Below are 20,862 nucleotides of genomic sequence, written 5' to 3'. Positions count from 1 at the left end.
TTCCCGATGTCAGCACTGACGTCGGAGGGAGGGCTTAAGCAAAGCCCTCCCTTCCTCCGACATCAGCGCCGACATCGGGAAGACTTCCAGTCGGCTGAGTGCGGCAGGGCAGGTAGGGAGAAGGCAATGGCGTACCAAAAGGGGGGGGCGGTCCGCCCTGATTGCAGCCATGGGAGGGAGTGTGCACAACTGGTCAGGTCCCCTTACCTTTGTGGCGCTTCCCCTGACCGACTGACAACAGGCCCGGCTGACAAACCTCCCTGCCCTGTAGCCGCAAATCTAAATTACCTTCTTACAGCAGCTTCAATACTCCAGCTGCTGTAAGAAGGTAATTTAGATTCGCGGCTACAGGGCAGGGAGGTTTATCCTACCGGGCCTGTTCTGTTGTCGGTCGGTCGGGTGGGGAATCGCCACAAAGGTAAGGGGCAGGGAGGGAGAAAGGGAGGAAAGGTGGAGTGGAGAAGAAAAGACGCTTAAGGGAAATGGGGAAGATGGGAGGGGGGAGAAGGACGCTGAAAGCACATGGGGAAGACGGGAAGGAGGGGAGAAGGACGCTGAAAGCACATGGGGAAGACGGGAAGGAGGGGAGAAGGACCTGAAAGGACATGGGGAAGACAGAGGGGGAGACAGGACACTGAAAGGACATGGGGAAGACAGAGGGGGAGACAGGACACTGAAAGGACATGGGGAAGACAGAGGGGGAGACAGGACACTGAAAGGACATGGGGAAGACAGAGGGGGAGACAGGACACTGAAAGGACATGGGGAAGACAGAGGGGGAGACAGGACACTGAAAGGACATGGGGAAGACAGAGGGGGAGACAGGACACTGAAAGGACATGGGGAAGACAGAGGGGGAGACAGGACACTGAAAGGACATGGGGAAGACAGAGGGGGAGACAGGACACTGAAAGGACATGGGGAAGACAGAGGGGGAGACAGGACACTGAAAGGACATGGGGAAGACAGAGGGGGAGACAGGACACTGAAAGGACATGGGGAAGACAGAGGGGGAGACAGGACACTGAAAGGACATGGGGAAGACAGAGGGGGAGACAGGACACTGAAAGGACATGGGGAAGACAGAGGGGGAGACAGGACACTGAAAGGACATGGGGAAGACAGAGGGGGAGACAGGACACTGAAAGGACATGGGGAAGACAGAGGGGGAGACAGGACACTGAAAGGACATGGGGAAGACAGAGGGGGAGACAGGACACTGAAAGGACATGGGGAAGACAGAGGGGGAGACAGGACACTGAAAGGACATGGGGAAGACAGAGGGGGAGACAGGACACTGAAAGGACATGGGGAAGACAGAGGGGGAGACAGGACACTGAAAGGACATGGGGAAGACAGAGGGGGAGACAGGACACTGAAAGGACATGGGAAGACAGAGGGGGAGACAGGACACTGAAAGGACATGGGAAGACAGAGGGGGAGACAGGACACTGAAAGGACATGGGAAGACAGAGGGGGAGACAGGACACTGAAAGGACAGGGGAAGACAGAGGGGGAGACAGGACACTGAAAGGACATGGGAAGACAGAGGGGGAGACAGGACACTGAAAGGACATGGGAAGACAGAGGGGGAGACAGGACACTGAAAGGACATGGGAAGACAGAGGGGGAGACAGGACACTGAAAGGACATGGGAAGACAGAGGGGGAGACAGGACACTGAAAGGACATGGGAAGACAGAGGGGGAGACAGGACACTGAAAGGACATGGGAAGACAGAGGGGGAGACAGGACACTGAAAGGACATGGGAAGACAGAGAGGGAGACAGGACACTGAAAGGACATGGGAAGACAGAGGGGGAGAAGGACGCTGAAAGGAAATGGGGAAGAGAGAGTGGGGAGAAGACGCTGGTAGGGAAGAAGGCAGAGATGCCAGATTATGGGGGGAGCGGAAGGAAGAAGATGGGTGCCAGACCAATTTGGAAGGGGGGAGAAAGGGAGAGGCACAGTAACAGAGCAAATGGAAGACGCAGAGAGAAGAGAGACAGTGGATGGAAGGAATTGAATGAGAACATTAGGAAAGCAGAAACCAGGCAACAAAGGTAGGAAAAAAAATTCTATTTCTATTTCTTTTTTTTTTTTGCTTCAGGATAAAGTAGTATATTAGTTGTGTTGATAAAAATTTATAAACATTAGAGGCTCTGGTAGAAACCCGTTTACAAAGTACGTATTCTTCCCAATTAATATTTCCAAATTAATAAAGTCTTTTTGCTTATTTGTAAATGGGTTTCTACCAGAGCCTTTAATTCAGTAGCATAATTAAATGAAATAACTATTTCTGTAGTTTATAGGGACGGGCGGGGACGGAGGGGATTCCTCACAGGGACGGGTGGGACTTTGGGATGACGGGTTGGATTTCTGTCCCCGCGCAACTCTCTATTAGGGATCTCCCGTATGAGGAAAGGCTGAATAAATTGGAGCTGTACTCACTCGAGGATCGTAGAGAGAGAGGAGACATGATTGAGACTTTTAAATATATCACAGGCCGTATCGAGGTGGAAGATGATATCTTCTTTCTTAAGTGGCCTTCGGCCACAAGAGGGCATCCGCTAAAAATCAGAGGAGGGAAATTTCATGACGACACCAGGAAATATTTCTTCATCGAAAGGGTGGTTGATCATTGGAACGAACTTCCACTGCAGGTGATTGTGGCCAGCAGCGCACAAGATTTTAAAAGTAAATGGGATAAGCATGTGAGATCTCTAGGGGGGTAAAGTCGAGGGTGTGGATCATTAAAGTGGGCAGACTTGATGGGCTATGGCCCTTTTCTGCCGTCATTTTCTATGTATCCGTAGATTGGAGATTTGGTTGTCTAGTTTAGCTGCTTGAGTGGCTAGGAGGCCATCATATAATTTTTTCCATTTATCTTCTTTGATTGGGGGGGGGTGTTAATGGGGTGTGAGTTTTCCTATGCCTGGTTGAGGTGGTTTGGATGAGGTGGTTGTTTCAGGTAAGTTGGGCTGTCTCCGTTTAAAGTTTTAAATAGTAAACAATAGAATTTAAATAGTATTCTTGCTGGAATTGGAAGCCAGTGTTTCAAAAGATGTGTTGTGGTATTTACTACTGATTTGGGCCAAGTAGTATCTTATGCCATTTTCCCTAAAGGCTGAAGAGGACTGAAAACAGATTCAGAGCAACAAAAGCGTCTAGAGGTCTTCAGGCCAGTCCACATTTGCTTCTTAAGACAGTATGAAAGTCAACATTTCCCATTCAAACCAAAGCAATTCTAAGCTTGCTTATTTTGGGGGGCAAGGCTTCCATTTCTTTCAGTTCTTCCTTGGGTTTCAGAAAAACTAAGCATCGTGAGGCCACCATAATACGCCTACAATCCAACAGGGAATTCTATTACCTTCTCTTGGAGCAGGTATCTTGGACAGTGTTCTGCGCTTCTCTGCCTGTAAAGACAACAGTGGATCATGCATGAATACAGGTACCAGCCTTACAAGTGTCCCAATTCTAAAGTCGCCTTATATGACTCATCAAGAGATACAAACAAAACCAAAAAGGCAGTTCAATATCAATAGAAGCTTGGATTTTGGGGTTTCCAAACATCAATGGATAGCAGTTACTGCTGGACTTCACACATTTCTAGCATGCTTGTGTTCGGGCTAGGGGAGCTTAGTCTCCTCAAATTTCATTGATCATTGCAGCAGTTTATTCTAGTTTTATGCTTTGTATCGAAAGGTTGCGTTCTTACCTTTGCTAATCCTTTGTTGTAAATCCATGCTCTATTCCTGGACAAGAAAGTTATGTAACTATAGTCACCAGACAGCTTGTAGGAAGCTTTAATTTTTACCTAATGTATTCAATCCCTTTCCTCTTACCTCAGGAATGCCCTCAGGAATCCAGTTTGTGCAAAAGCAGACAGTGACACCTGTAGAGGATAGAGACAAAAGGGAGAGATACGGGGACACTCCCGACAAGTCTAATCCGCTCGTAACATGAAATATCATAACCATAAACAATTGAAACAGGTCATTAAACAGTATAAACCTGAAAAAAACTATGCTATAAGGAGAGACAGCCTGCACTAATGGAAGGGGGTACTAGAATTATGGTCATTGTCCCCCCCACCAAGGCAACATGCTAAATATATTCAGATGGTACTCTTAGAAAGGCTGGTCAGTAAATCAGAAGTCCAGCTTACCAGTACACTTCTCCCTCCGTATTCGCGGTTTCGATTATTCAGTTTTTAGCTTGCTGGCTCCTCCCCCCCTCCCCAATTACGTCAGCTTGCATAGAGAAATCGCTGATTCCAAACATTTAGAGAAAATAGCTGATTCCCAGCACTTTCTTCACTGTTTTGCCTCTCCTTCAGGAACATCATGTTATTCATGGTTTCACCATATTCACGATGGTTTTTAATAGAAAACAGCGAACATATGAAATGTTATTTGCGGTTTTTCTATATTCACGTGTCTGTTTATCTCCTATCACAGCGAATATGGAGAGAGGAGTGTACTTGTAAAGTCAGACAATCAGCGAATCAGCAACTCCCAAATTTACAAGAAAGATTAACAAAGTTAAGGACCTGATTTTCGTTCTTGTACAATCCCGCTCTATTCCTGGACAAGTGGGATGTAACAGAGCAGTCCCACAGAGTCAAGGAGGGACTGGTAAGCCTGCTGCCAAAATGGAGAAATCAAAAGCAGCATCCTGCTTGGCTGCCATAATCCTGTAAAAAGGACCAGGTAGCAGCCCTGCAAAATCTTCTCCAAAGAGATCACTAAAGATTCTACCCAAGAGGAAGAGATGCCCCTGGTGGAAATGAGGAAGGGGGGGGAGCTTCTTTCCAGCGGAATATCCACACGGATTCATCTTGAAATGGTAGACTTCAAAGCTGGCCTGTGCTTCTGGGCAGGACCCACTAGTACGAACAGATGGTTGGAGACCCGAAACTCATTTGTGACCTCCAGATACTGCACCAAGATCCTGCGCACATTTATAAAACTACTAGTATTTTAGCCCGTTACATTAACGGGTGCTAGAATATGTCTGTGTGTCTTTATTTCTGTCTTTCTCTCCCTCCCGCTGTCTGATTCTCTCCCTGGCCCCCCTTTGTCTGTCTGTCTTTCTGTCTCTCTCCCTGCCTCCTATGCTGCAACATTTCTCTCCCACCACTTCCCTGTGCAGCAGCATTCCCTCCGCCTCCATTTCCCTCCCCCCACACGTGAAGCACATGAACACGTCATTGTTCTACATTTATTTATTATTTTCTGTATATTATATTTGCGTTTCGCAAACACATTCACTCTTCGTTTGGAGTTAAAGATTATGCACTGCATAGACATATGCCTCATTAAGCTCCTCAGCCACAGAATCCATAACCAGCATCCATTAATCTTCTACTCCCTTATAACTGTGCATAAATTGAAATTAACCCTTTTTTTTTAAATAGTTCATTCCATTCACAATTATTTTATAAAGCCCTTTATTTGAATCCATTAGACATCTTTAATAATCAGTGCAATGCTTATTATTTCCCCTCCCCATCCATCTTCCTTTTTTTTTTTTTAATTGTGTAGACCCCCGCCATGGGCCATCCTCCACTTGGCCACCCATGCCCGCCAGCGTCTCAAGCCCCTTCACCTCCCTCCCTCCCTTCATTGTGCTTTACCTGCCTGGTGCTTCTACTTGCTGGCTGATACTCAAGCTGCTCTCCAAGCCAAAATGCCACTCTCTCCCACAATCACTGCCCAGGAGGACGCTCCCCCACCCAATCACTGGTTGCTTCCTGCTCCTCAGCAACACCACACGATACTTCTGCGCGCCCGCACGTCTGAGACACACCAACCAAATACTGCACCCTCCGGCCATGGCCGCACACTGCCGACAGTCTCATAACATATCTTATAACACTTACATTCTTTTCAAACAGCATCCAGCCTCACATTGGAATGAACCTCCATGCAGGCGATATATGCTATTACTTGTCCATGTGGGTTGATGTATATTGGCCAAACTCGCCGGGTAGTTAAGCTGAGAATAGCTGAACATCTGAGCTGCTTGCATAATAAAAAAGAGGAAGCACCATTGGTGGAGCATTGGCTCGCTAAACATCATCAGGAGACTGATTTAAAATTTGTCATGTTGAAGCAGTTTCATGCTACCCACGGTGGGAATATTTCCAGGCAATTGGTAAATTGTGAACAAAGGTTTATTTTTACTTGGGATACGGTGTCCCCGAGGGGGTTAAACAAAGCAGTGGAGTGGCCTTTAGGCTGCTAGTGTTTTGGTAACCAATCAGTTTAAAATGTCAATGGTGAACATGTGATTTAAAGAAAAAGTGTGCTAGCATACAATGAAAGCAGTGCATGCAAATAGACCTCATGTATATTCATTGGGGAAATCCTGAAAATCCGACTGGACTGCGGCCCTCGAGGACCGACATTGGACACCCCTGCCTTAGACGCAGCAGATGAATCCAGAGACCAATGGGATAGCACACATCTACCAGCAGGCGGAGATAGAGAAACTGATTTAACAGGTGGTCCTATTGGCTGGCACTCCTCCTGTATCTCCAGTATAGCTCCTTGCCCAAGCATCCATAACCATCAATAGGCAAAGCATGTAAAAAACTTCTTTCCCATAACAAATCTCAAAAGGCAATAATACAGAATACAACCCTCAATAATAACAAACTTCGAAAGTTGGAAAAGAAAAAACCGACAGACAATATCCAGAAAGGGTGGGGCTCTGGATTCATCTGCTGCGTCTAAGGGAAAGAAAATTAACAGGTAAGAACATAATTTTTCCTTCCCTAGCAACAGCAGCAGATGAATCCAGAGACCAATGGGATGTAGCAAAGCAATCCTCAATCTGGGTGGGAAGCAAATGCCGCCTCCGCAACAACCAAAGCACTAAACGCATCTACCGCATGCGCCCCCACATCCAACCAGTAATGCTGAGAGAAAGCACTCTCGGAAGACCAAGTAGCTGCGAGACAAAACTCCTCCAAGGAAAAAACCTCTGGACCGAGTCCAAGAAGTAGTCATCGCTCAGGCAGAATGGTCATGAAGTTCTTTTGCCAAACACTTCCCTGCCATCAAGCAAGCATAAAGAATGTCCTCCTGGACCCATCGAGCGAGGAAGGCTTTGGATGCCGCCATACGTTTGAGGCATCTCGTGAAGAATACAAAAGGGTGATCTAAACAACTAAAAGTCATTAGAAACTTAGCTCGTGGAGAACGCTACGCACTTTCAAAAAATGCAGTGAATAAAAGCACGTCTCCCCATTTCTCCTCCCAGGATGAAGGAAAAGTGAGTGTGACATAAAAGAAAGGATGCCCCCTCCTTAGAAAGAAATTGTGGACCGTCCGAACTGACACCCCAGATTTTGTAAATCAGAAATAGGAATCCCTGCCAAACAAGGCCTGCAACTCAGAAAACCGCCGAGCTGAAGCCATGGCCACAAGAAACCCCGTGTTCAATGGCACAGCCCTTTAGAGTATCAAAAGACAAGGATGAACTGAAGCCTTCGGTAAACTGTGAAGAAGTACCTTAAGACTGTACTCCGGACAGGGGGGTGGGAGGATATTGGAGAGTTATTTGGAAATTAATAACAGGGAGGGAGGGAAGGGGAGGAGGGATTATTATTTATATAAAGACATTGCTGATAAAATTTTCAAGTGATTTGTTAATTGTTGATATGTGTATTGTACACTTGTTGAAAGATGAAAAAATGAATAAAGAATTATAGGAACTGAACTACATGAAGCTGAGAAGGAAGTGAAGAGCAATATACCTAGCCCTTGTAACAAGCTAAGAATGGCACTTGAAGCTGAAGGGAATTGAACGCTAAGCCCTCGGCAATACACTTGTGTCAAAAAAGAACTCTGGAAGGGTGCAAATGTGGAGAAGTACCCAAGAAAGGAAAAATCTCCAAAAGGAAGCAGAAGCCACCTGTGAAGACGTTGGTATCGCCCGGACAAGAGAAGAAACAACCTGCTTCGCATAACCCTTACACGTCAGCCATGACTTTTCAAAAGCTAGGTCGCAATACCAAAGTAGTACGAATATCCATGTTGATCGGACCCTAGGTGAGCAAATCCTGAGATACCAGGAAATTCAATAGTCCGGCTGACAAAAGACTCAACAGAACCGCATAGCAAGGATGACGCAGCCAATCCAGAGATTCTACAAATACTGTGCCCTGAAAGCAAAGCTTGAGATGGCAAATTCAAGCCATCATCAGCCAGGCTTGGCTGCCCTCCTGCTTCTGCGGCTGCCCTCCTGCCAGGGGAAAACACTGAAAAAAAAAAAAAGAAAGAAACCACGCTGCTACCCCCTCCGACTCCCACTCCCTGTGCCCACCGAAGAAGCTAGGAAGCTTAGAATTTTGAGACGAGGCCATGAGGTCTAGTTCCAGGAGATCTCACTTCCATAAAAAGAGCTGGAACGCCTGAGCCAAAATTCTCAATATCCAGGATGTAGAAGATTTCACTATTACTAACATTTACACTTTCTAGAGCGTACACAGCACTGTACACTAATATACAATAAATGGGCCATGCTCAGATTTTGCAGAGAGAAAGTCTATCCAAACTCTTTTCCTGACCCATAAAATGATCTGCCAACAGAAGAGGAAGATGAGGGTCCACCCGTTGAAGTAGAACCACAACTTTACCTGCCAACTGAGTATATCACCTACTGCCCAGGCTGTAGAGAAATACCCCCATCATAATACTGACTGAAAAGACCTTCTGGAAGAATGGTCTGAAGCTCCAGAAATGGTAGCCCAACCATGCTCCAGAGTAGAAGAATGAACAAGTACTGAGTCGCCTCTTAAGACCAGACTCCTGGAGCTGAGGATGGAAGGCACCGAGCCTCCCAACTCAACAGCCCGGGATGTTTGGTGACCATGAGCTAATCCAGCAAAGACCGAGGCATGCCTTTGAAAAGAGAAATCTCGCTGAGCCACCAAATCATACAGAGCAAAGCATGAGGAGCCTACCAAATAATTGGAGCCCTGAGATACAGGGAACCACCGGAACAAAAGCGACTGCCGTAGTGTTATAATGGGAAAGCAAGCCGAAGTTCCCAGTGGAGTCAGCAACATGGGTCTTAGAACCTGTACAGAATCCCATACTCTTGGTCATGGTGACCGAAGAAGAATGCAAACCTGAGACTGTGACCCATCGCCCTAGTCTCTGGAAAGAAACATATTTCTCTCCTATATGAATAAAAACATCTCCCCGATATACCTATAAATAGTACAGGAGAAAAGAGCGCTGTGTAAATTTGAAGATTCACGTCCAAAGAACTGAGGAAAAGAAACCACCCTTTTTGTGTCAGTCAAATGGCCCAACTGGAAGAAGTCCGAATCAAGCAGTCAGTCAAGAAGAAATTAGGTGAATTGCCTGGTAACACCAAAACGGTACCACTGCCCACATTTTCTAAAATGTTCGTGAAGCCTTGGGTAGGCGAAATGGCATGTGCCAAAACCAAAAGCGCTGCTCCAAGAGAGGCAAGCAAACCTAATGCCGATTCGGAGTCCATAGTGAAAATGTAAATATTCTCCCAGTTTTTCTGCAGAAATGTGTAACCCTGAGAAACTAATTCAGCAGAATGGGATCCAGCCTGCCCAATGCCCCCGTCTTGGGCACCATGCAGTAAGTGGAACAACGTCCCTTAGTTCCCAAAGAACAACAAGAACTGCCCTGACACTTAAAAGGGAAACACAAAACATAGAGACTCCAAGAACGAACTGGAAACCTGAGGAGGATGCAAAGTTGCAAGCATCTTGAAAAATGTTCACAGCCCCCTGACCTGACATTATAGCATCTTTTCCCTCATGAGAAAGCCTGAAGAGTCATTGGAAGAAGTCAGGATCTCCTCAGAATGAAGTGCAGAAGGTCAGGAAACGACAGGAATAGAACTGTAGGATCTGTAAAAAGAAAGAAATTCTCCTAGGAAAAATCAAGTTTCGCAATGTAAAGAGGAGTATACTGGAACCATGAAAACAGTACGAACTTCATGCAACGTGAGCGAAATATGTATGTCTGTTAAAGTGAATACGTACTAGACGCAATCAAGATGCTGCATCTACCGCCCCGTGGAAAACAGCAGCATCCTAACAGATATCAGACAAAGCTCACACGAGGCTAACAGCCAAATAGCGCGCGCTCCTCCGCGGGTTTGATAGAATAGGTAACTGGCTCCTGGTTAGAAGGAGCTGCACAGCCCTTCCGTCTGGTCGGGGGGTCCGTCTAGCATGTGCCATGAGAAGATGGACGTCCTTGTTCGTGGTGAGCGTGTTGTCGGGGGAGCGGCTGCCTTAGGAGAGGAGAGAGAAGTCTTGCGCATGCTCATTCAGGATGGCCAGTTTAGATGGGAGCCGGGAGAGCGCTGACGGACGGCAGAGGCATCGCAGAAGCAGGAGGGCAGCCGCATGGGGACCCCAAGGAAGGAAGGCAACACTTTGGAATCGCTGTGCAGCACCCGCAGGCAAGTTCTCACCCCTGGGCCACCATTGCAAATTTCGGTTGTGGAACGAATCTTCTGAGTTTGCATTAAAGCCTATGGGGAACTTTGCTTTGAAAAACGAGCATTTTGGATTACGAGCATGATCCTGGAACGGATTATGCTCGTAAACCAAGGTACCACTGTACAACTAAAATATACCAAATGTATATAAAATCTTATATCATTCATATCTATATTATTAGTGGAAAATCCAATCCCCCCCACCCCAAATCCACGAGTCAGATATCAGTGTGTAATAAACTTTTAATGATTTTGACTGGAGTTGCCATCCAACATAGTACCAATAACTGGAAAGATCATAGTAGGCTTAATTTTAATTTTTGGTGGAATTCAGTATGTCACATATATAGAATGGAAAGATCAACAGCGGTACAGAATGGAAATAAGAATTTTATTAAAATATGGGAGCCATTAACATCTTTGTCATGATTAGATGCCATTTTTCTATTAATTATACACCATTTAGTATTAGGTGGGGGAGGGTTTCAAATATATGATCTTATAATGAATAAGAGGGATTTGAGGGAGGGTGGGGTGAGGGTTACATTTCTACTTATAAGTTGTAATAAGATGTTCAAGTGCTCAGACTAATTGTGTTTATTATGATTATTTGTACACTTGATGAAAGTTTTAAAATGAATAAAGAATTATAAAAAAAAAAAATCCATGAGTATTAAAATTGGGAAAGTGTAAATTATTCATTATAATAATTTAATAATGGCCCCCACACATCCTTAAATTTATTATAATAACCTTTTTGAACTGCCAACGCTCTTTCCATTTTATACATGTGACAAACTGAATTCCACCAGAAACAATAATTCAGTCTTTTATAATCCTTCCAATTACAGTGGTGCCTCGCATAACGAACGCCTCACACAACGAACGCTGCACACAACGAACTTCATGTCTTGATTCACACAACGAACTTCACACAACGAACTTCGTTTCACACAACGAACTTCGTTTCACACAACGAACTTCGTTTCACACAACGAAGTCGCCCGAGCTGCCGATGTATTGCATCCTTCCGCGCAGGCACTGCAGGCAGTTGTTAGTCACTGCGCTTAACTGCCCTCTCTCACTGTATACAGTCGTCCTTTTAAGATAAACTCAATATTTTTTATATATCATGGCTTCTAAAAAAAGCAGGAAGGTGATTTCTGTTGAAATGAAACGGGAAATAATTAGAAGGAGTGAATGTGGGGTAAAACAGTGTGACCTCGTCAAAGAGTTTGGCCTCAGCAAGACCACCATTTTGACAAATTTATCTTTTTTTATGTCATCTTAGCATATTTTATGCTGCAGAACGAATTATTTTTTTTAACATGTATTGTTATGGGAAAACGCGTTTCACATAACGAACTTTTCGCATAACAAACTTGCTCCTGGAACCAATTAAGTTCGTTGTGTGAGGCACCACTGTATATGTTATTTGTTGGATGGCAATTCCTGTCAATATCATCAAAAGCTTGTTATTATTAGCAGATATTTGACATTTAGCTCTCATAGACATGCCAAATAAAATTGTGTCATTACAATGCTACATGATTTTCTAACAAACAATTTATTTGATCCCAAATAGACTGCCAAAAAGCCTTAATGAATGGACAATAAAACAATAAATGATCTAAAGTACCAGCTTCGAGATGACAATGCCAACATCTATTAGACTTAGAGCAATCCAATTTTTGCAAACAAACAGGGGTCCAGAGTGCTCTATGCAACAGGAAAACCCATGTTTGCCTCATAGACTCAGACATTGTACATTTCATCATCCAAGACCAAATACGTGTCCATTGAGATGCATTAATTTAATGCTTAATCTCAATGCTCCAAATATCTCTAAGTCTAGTCTTTGGTTTCTTATTTAAATAGCCAGATAATAATTTTTTTTTTTTTTTTTTTTTTTTTTTTATGGTTTATAATCTTTATTCATTTTCTTTTGTTACAACAAGTGTTTCAAATATACTTATTAGAAACTTAAACATATACACTTGATAAACACACTTATTATTATCAAGTTTAACATTTTTTAGAAAATTAATTTTATACAAAATTTATAATATTATGCAGTAGATCTAAATTTATATAATTTCTTTTGAATGTGTTAATCCCCCCTCCCTCCCTCCCATTCAATCAATAATATTTAAAAACAACTTTATTGTAAATTCATTCAACATTAATATAGTGTGTAAAAACCAAAAATAAAATCCCACCCCATTCCCCTCTAATCAAATTTCTATCTTGGGAAAAGTTAATCATTCATTACAAAAATCTGTTAATGGTCTCCATATCTTTTGAAATTTATTAATATATCCTTTTTGTGTTGCTATGGTAAGCTCCATTTTATATATGTGACAAACAGAATTCCACCAGAAAGTGTAATTTAACCTGTCATGTCTTTTCCAATTAAATGTGATTTGTTGTATTGCTATTCCAGTTAAAATAAATAAAAGTTTGTTATTACTTGATGATATTTGACTTTTTGTTCTCATTGTTGTTCCAAATAATATAGTATCATATGTCAAGGCTATTGGGTTTTCTAACATCCTATTAATTTGAGGCCAAATTGATTTCCAGATAATAATTTATACCACTGCGCAGCCTGGTGACCCAGGAAGTCTGCCTGAAAGCATAAGAAATCTAAACTAAATTGATTAAGAGGTTTCCATTCGGGGAACCCTGCCTGAATAGCTTGCTTCAGTTGCAACCACTTATAACTTTGTTTTTTATCAAGACCAAATTTTATTTGCAACTGTGAAAAATCCAGCAGTTTACCATCAGTTATAACATCATTTAAGGTTCGTATACCTGCTTTAATCCAATCCTTCCAACAATCTTAAAACCGCCTATTTGGATCTTGGAGTTTAGCCATATATTTTGATATGTAGATTTTTGAATTGGAAGAGGTGTTAAATTAATATATCTTAAAGTTTTCCATGTGTCCATTAATATTCTATTGTTTTTCCGTATTCTAGGCATTTTAATACTGAGAAGATGACGAAGCCTAATGGGACAGAAACAAAAAGAGGAGTCCAACCTTGTCTGCAGTGAAAAAACCAACCAGGAAAAAACAAGCCAAAACTGCAGATATGTACAACGATGTAGGCAAAATTTATTGTGACAACCAAACTATATATTAAAACCTTTTTACCAAACAGGGGACCCAACACGGTCTGTGTTTCGGACAACCTTCATCAGGGGTCCATGGTAGAAAAAGGAAAAAACATATGTCACAACAAATGTATATAATAAAGCCAAACTGATGTTATGTAACGCCGAGAGTCACTGTGAATAGTAAAAATCGCTAGCGGTCCCAACTCTAAGAGACTTCAATGCTGTTTGTAATTCTTTTAGTGATAGAGACTCTTCTAAACTTCTTTTTATATGATCAGGAACTTTTGGACCATCAATTAAATTTAAAAATTCAAAGCCATCCTTTTCCTTATCTAAATAAGGCTCAGCAGAATAAAGGGCTTTATAGAAATTTAAAAATTGTTTTAAAATAGGACCAATTTGAGAATGTGTAACTCCTTTTTCATCTTTAATTATACTTATTTTTGTTTTCCTTTTCTTTACTTTAAGATAATTAGCCAATAGTCTTTCCGCCTTATTAGAGCTTCCATAATACAGAGCTTGCTGCGAAAAAATATCATTCCTTACTAATTTAGAAGAAATCTCATTGACTGCGTGCCGCCAAGAACCGCCCCTGCACAGCCGGAGAGGAACGTGGGAGCACTGCTCCGCCCCCTCCCGAACCAGCAGGAACCCGACTGCGAAGCACCTGCGTGAGGCACCCGCACAGGCAGCCTCCGATACCAGCCTACCGACCACAGAGCCTTGCCCAGACCACAGAGATCAGAGACAACCACTGATCTCCACTACAGTCACAGTCCCAGCAGCCCGACTAAGACACAACTGTCTCAACCCCAAAAAGGAACTCCTTCCCACGAGACAGACCCAACAGCACCGACTATCTAGACTCCCGGTCTTGTGGTTATAGTCCTGATAACCCCAACCAGACAAGTATTACTGTTACTTAATACTCTGTTGTATAGCCTTGCTAGACCTGTACAGATTATATAGCACCACTGTATTGAAACTACATTGTTTATCCTTTCTACATTGTTTAACCTACAGGATATTATACAGGAATCTACTAAACCGCTCTTCGACCCGCGAATCTAATACCCCCCAATTACCGTCTTCCCCTCTGCACTAATCCTGACCTCCCTAGCAAAAACACAATTAAAAAAAACAAAACAAAACACATCCTGAGTCATCTTGCCCCCTTTTTTACCCCCCTATAATCACCCGCAGGAAACTCCCCAACCTCTCCAACCGCAGTTGGACGAGCCCTTCACAATGGCCAGGCCAAACACACACCAATGCGCAGCTCTACTGCTACTCCTCTTGCTCTCTTCCAGGCTCTGCAACGCAGACAACTCCAATGCATCCCCCATTCCCATCCACTTCACGCTGCACCGATCGGTAAAACCCAGAACCCCCACATACACTCTCCACTCCACACAAGACCACCCTCACACCTATTCGCCCAACAGCCCCCCTCACCACTACAAACCAACCAAGCCCCACCCAAAAAAACCAAGAACTCTAAAAAAACTGGCGTACTCCCACTACTCCCCACCCAATCACACCAACCACCAGTCCCTACAGGGCTTTTACCTGAACATCAGATCAATGAGGAATAAATCCACACTAATCAAAGACTGGCTGACCGAAAATAACCCCGACTTTGTCCTTCTCACAGAAACCTGGTTGCTTTCAGACAAAGACATCATCATTAAAGATTGTCTACCACCACGATTTAAGATACTCTCTCTAGCCAGAACATGGGGAAGAGGAGGAGGACTAGCAATAATCTTCCGAGACCACCTCAATGCTTCCATTCTCAACACAACCTCTTCGCCCAATTCTGAAATTCTAACCATCGCCCTAGCATCAACATCTCTGCCCTCCTCACTAACCATCACTTTATTTTACATACCCCCTAAAAAATGGACTACAACCAAAGACGACTTCGCTGAATCACTACTTACCAATTCTCTAACAAGCCAATACAACCTACTGTGTGGGGACATCAACATACACCTCGAGCAAACTGACCAACCTGAAATCTCGGATTTCTGGTCATTGCTCTCCCAACTAGGCTTTGACAAACACCCCCCGATCAAAACCCACCAAAGAGGACATCAGTTAGACCTGGTAACTCTATCCTCCAAGGAACAGGCCAATCCCACTTTTTATTGGAAACAAGGCAGCTGGTCAGACTCCCTTTGGTCCGACCACCGCCTATGTAGCTTCACCATTGGATGCCAACTCAAACCTCCTAAAAGCGGCAAAACAAGAATCATCAAAACCCACACTACCAGAGGAAAGATTGACCCAATGGAATTCTGGTCCCATTTCGAAATCAACACCAATCCAATAGAAGATACGGAACAAATCATGACCTCCTGGATACAAGATAGTACCAACATACTAAACGAGATTGCTCCCACAAAAACCCGCAGAATAAGAACCCCTAACCAAGAGGGCTGGTTCGATCCTGAACTGCTGCTATGCAAGAAGGATCTCAGAAAAGCCGAAAGATTATGGCAAAAATCCGGAACCTTAGAACACAGATTGGCCTGGAGACAAAAATTAAAACAGTACAAAACCCTCACTAACGAAAAAAGAAAAAACTTCTACTCCCACAAAATCGGTAATCCTAAAACCAATAGCAGTAACCTCTTCAGACTGGTCAACGATCTATACAACATAGAAACCTGCACAAACCTACACGAAGAATCCACCTTAACCGCCAACACCCTTGCCGACTTCTTCAATACCAAGATCCAAAAATTAAGAACAACACTACCCGCCAGCCCCAACCCCCTCGAGCTCTTCCCCATCCTCACAGACATGAATCTATCAAACCCAGATCCTGGAGCCAGAGTCGACCTTAGTTGGAAACAATTCGCACTAACCGATTGGCAAACCTTCAATACTTACTACAACAAGTATACTCACTCCTACTGCCATCTGGACACATGCCCACCAAATATCATGAAAACTGCCCCCCCCCCCATTTTAAAGCAAAAATGATGACATGGGTTAATTACCTACTATCCAAAGGAAACTTCCCGTCGGAGCAAGGTCATATAATGATTACCCCAATTCTAAAAAACGAGAAAGAACCACCTAACTCCCCATCTAATTATAGGCCGATCGCCAGCATCCCCCTATTTACCAAAATAGCGGAAGGGTTGGTAAAGGCGGAACTTTCCGCATACCTTGAAAAATTCAACATTCTATGTGACAACCAATCAGGATTTCGCACGGACCACAGCACTGAAACCATCATAGCCTCCCTTCTCGACCACCTCCACACGCTCTTCAGTCAGGGCTCAAGTGCCCTGATCATACAATTCGACCTGAGCAGTGCTTTTGACCTGGTCGACCACACCATTCTCCTTGAATGCCTAGCTCACATTGGCATCTCAGACCAGGTCCTCAATTGGTTTCAGGGGTTCCTACAAAATAGATCATACAAGGTACTCAAGAATAACTCTTTCTCTTACTGCTGGGACAACACCTGTGGGGTCCCGCAGGGCTCCCCCCTATCCCCCATCCTATTCAACATATACCTAGCCTCCCTAGGTAAACTCTTACACAACCTAAATCTCAAATTCTTCATTTATGCAGACGATATCACAATAGCCATCCCACTAACCAACTTTTCACAAGAACTACTCGACCACATCACAAACATTCTCAACCAGATAGAACTCTGGATGCTTTCATTCAGACTGAAATTAAACCCCGACAAATCAAAATTTTTCCTAGCCTCCCCCAAAGATAAAATCAAGGAAACCACAATTCAACTAAAAGGAGTGACCTTCCCCCTCGATCCGACCATAAAAATTCTGGGAGTCACGCTGGACAAAAACCTGTCCCTAAATAACCATACCGACCTCATCGTTAGGAAAAGCTTCTCGGTACTTTGGAAACTTCGCACCATAAAAAAATACTTCAATGACACTGCATTCCGTCTACTTGTACAATCCTCCATCCTCAGCATTCTCGACTACTGCAATATCATCTTCCTTAACGCCACAAAGAAAACTACCAGGAGACTAAAAATAATCCAAAATACCGCAGTGCGCTTCATCTTTGGCCTAAAGAAATGGGAACATGTCACCCCTTTCTATCACCAACTACACTGGCTACCATTTGAATCTAGAGTTCTTTTTAAATTCGCATGCTTCTGCTACAAATCGATTAACGGCTCTTCTCCAAGTTACATAAATACCCACTTTAACCTTTATTGCAACAGGACATCACGCAGAATTCAACTGTTCACCTTCCCCTCGCCAAAACACTGTCCTCTCAAAAGATTCCTCGATAGAACTTTCGCCTTCCAAGCAGCCAAGTCGAACCCATGGCTAGCCCAGATGATACTCGAGGCCCCCACTTACCTTGCCTTCAGAAAACTACTAAAAACTTACCTATTCAGCAAACACGACCCTTAATATTCCATTCACCCCACACAACACTTGCCCCACCCCTGCCCCCTTCCTCCTTCACTAGACCCTCCCTTCCCCACTCTCTACTTCCCTTATCTAGTTCGATCAAACCTGCAATTTCTGTTATATTGTTGTAAATCTTCCCCTCATTGCAGACAGTTGTAAATCGCTGTAATTTCACTGCTGACTGCTGTAAATAGTTGTAATTTATCATAAATCTGCTTGTAATTTGCTGTAAATCTGCTTCTAATTTTGTTGTAAATCTGCTTGTCAATGCAGATCATTTGCTAATTGATGTAAACCGCCTAGAACTCACTGGGTATGGCGGTATATAAGAATAAAGAATAATAATAATAATAATAATACTTACATTTAGTTTTTAAAAGAGCTTGTAATGTGGAATGTTCCCATTTATCCATCAATTTTGACTCTAAAATCTTAATTTCTTTTTCTAAGTTAGAAAATTGCTCTTTATTTATTAATATTCACATTTGGGGAAAAAGGGTGGGCATAACGGGGGGGAGGGTAGTAATTTTTATATATATTTAGTAAGATTGTCAAGTGATATGTATAATTGTACTGTTTTCACATCTGTGTACTTGATGAAAGTTTTAAAATGAATAAAGAATTTAAAAATTGCTCTTTTATTTGTTTCTTAACATAAGCTGAATATGAAATAATTTGCCCTCTCATGGTTGCCTTAAAAGCATCCCATAAAGTTTCCATAGAGATTTCCTCAGTACTATTAATTTGAAAATCTTCATTAATTTTTAGTTGAAAATCTTCACAAAATTTTGGATCTGCAAGCAACGTGTTATCAAATCTCCATATTGGTCTATTATCTTGATCAATAACATTAAATTCAACCTACACCCCACCATGATCAGACAAAATAATTGGATCAATGGAGGCTTGTTACCTGATGTATTAAATGATCCGAAATAAAAACAATCTATTCTTGAAAAAGATTTATGAACATGGGAACAAAAAGAAAACTCTCGATCATTAAAATGAAGAATACGCCATATATCTTTTAAATTAGAAGATTGTACAAAATTATCTAAACCTAATGACTTTATAATTTTACTAGGTTTATCCATTAACGGATCCATAACAGTATTAAAATCTCCTGCCACTACTAAATTAGAAGCAGCCAGTGGCAAAACCAACTGTTGCAGAGACTTAAACTATTTGATTCGAATTAGGGGCATATACATTGAAAAGCGTCATAGTAGTATTACCCATACTCATGTCAACATGCAACCATCTTACTAAAGGATCTGAAGCTATCATATTGAACACTGCATTACATTTTTTGTTAACCAAAATAGCAACTCCAGCTTTTTTCCCCACAGCTGGGGCAAAGAAACAATGCTTCACCTAATTACCCACCAGTTTTTTGGACTCTTCAGCAGACAGATGAGTCTCTTGGATATAACAAATATCCGCATTCTGATGTTTTAAGAATAAGAGCGTTTTTTTTCCTCTTAATCGGATGGTTTAGGCCATTTACATTTAACGAAAATATTTTAAGAATCATTGTACAAATGTATAAATTAGACTTCCATAAATCTTCCAATAAATAGAATTATATTGAAAACAAACTAAATTATCACTTTTACCCAAATTCAAAATCTAAAGAAACAAAATCCCTCCCTCCCATAACCCACTTTCCCTCTCTCTACCCTACCCCCACCCAACCCCCCTAAATAAAAGTGAAAACTTGGAAACACATGTGGTAACAGGTGATAAGAAACTCCTATAGGTCAAAATTTTATATCATATTCTCTAACAATAATAAGCTATCCAAATTAATCAACCCAAATTATATCTAATTAATCTGACATCTCAAAATTAATTTTTTGAGAATTTTAAACCCATTTTACCCAATAAAAGCTCAAATTTGCATATATTAAATAACTTTCTCTCATATAAAAACAAAAAGACCTTAACACATAGAAACATAGAAATAGACGGCAGATAAGGGCCACGGCCCATCTAGTCTGCCCACCCCAATGACCCTCCCCTACCTTTCTCTGTGAATAGATCCCACGTGTCTATCCCATTTGGCCTTAAAATCAGGCACGCTGCTGGCCTCAATAACCTGAAGTGGAAGACTATTCCAGCGATCAACTACCCTTTCAGTGAAAAATAATTTCCTGGTGTCCCTGTGCAGTTTCCCGCCCCTGATTTTCCACGGATGCCCCCTTGTTGCCACGGGACCCTTGAAAAAGAAGGTATCTTCTTCCACCTCGATGCAGCCCGTGAGATACTTAAATGTCTCGATCATGTCACCCCTCTCTCTGCGTTCCTCGAGTGAGTACAGCTGCAACTTATCCAGCCGTTCCTCGTACGGGAGATCCTTGAGTCCCGAGACCATCCGGGTGGCCATTCTCTGGACCGACTCCAGTCTCAGCACATCCTTACGGTAATGCGGCCTCCAGAATTGCACAGAGTATTCCAGGTGGGGCCTCACCATGGATCTATACAATGGCATAATGACTTCAGGCTTACGGCTGACGAAACTCCTGCGTATGCAACCTATGATTTGGATGAAGCTTGCTCCACTTGATTGGCAGTTTTCATGTTCTCACTGACGATCACCCCTAAATCTCGTTCTGCTTCAGTTCTTGTTAGGATCTCGCCATTATGGGTGTAAGTCTTGCATGGATTTTGGCTGCCCAGGTGCATGACTTTGCATTTTTTGACATTGAAGCTGAGTTGCCAGGATCTAGACCAGCGCTCCAATAGGAGTAGGTCGTGCATCATGTTGTTGGACATTGAATTTATGTCTGTTGTGCTTTTGCCTACTTCATTGCTTAGTT

At 42.9% G+C, this 20,862-nt stretch overlaps 1 protein-coding gene across 5 annotated transcripts in view; it reads right to left on the bottom strand.

The window, feature by feature from the left end:
* KIF2C (kinesin family member 2C) overlaps nt 1-20,862 on the bottom strand; it is a 181,781-nt gene that overhangs the window by 142,394 nt on the left and 18,525 nt on the right. For all 5 annotated transcript variants that reach the window (XM_033917078.1, XM_033917083.1, XM_033917079.1 and 2 more), the window contains exon 4: nt 3,370-3,415. In XM_033917078.1, the coding sequence (XP_033772969.1) occupies nt 3,370-3,415 (46 nt within the window). The remainder of the gene's footprint in view (nt 1-3,369; nt 3,416-20,862) is intronic.

This window comes from Geotrypetes seraphini, chromosome 12 (genome assembly GCF_902459505.1).
Source record: "Geotrypetes seraphini chromosome 12, aGeoSer1.1, whole genome shotgun sequence".
NCBI classification, from domain to species: domain Eukaryota; kingdom Metazoa; phylum Chordata; class Amphibia; order Gymnophiona; family Dermophiidae; genus Geotrypetes; species Geotrypetes seraphini.
Note: the sequence above shows the minus strand (reverse complement) of the source record. Positions and strands in the feature narration are given on the sequence as shown.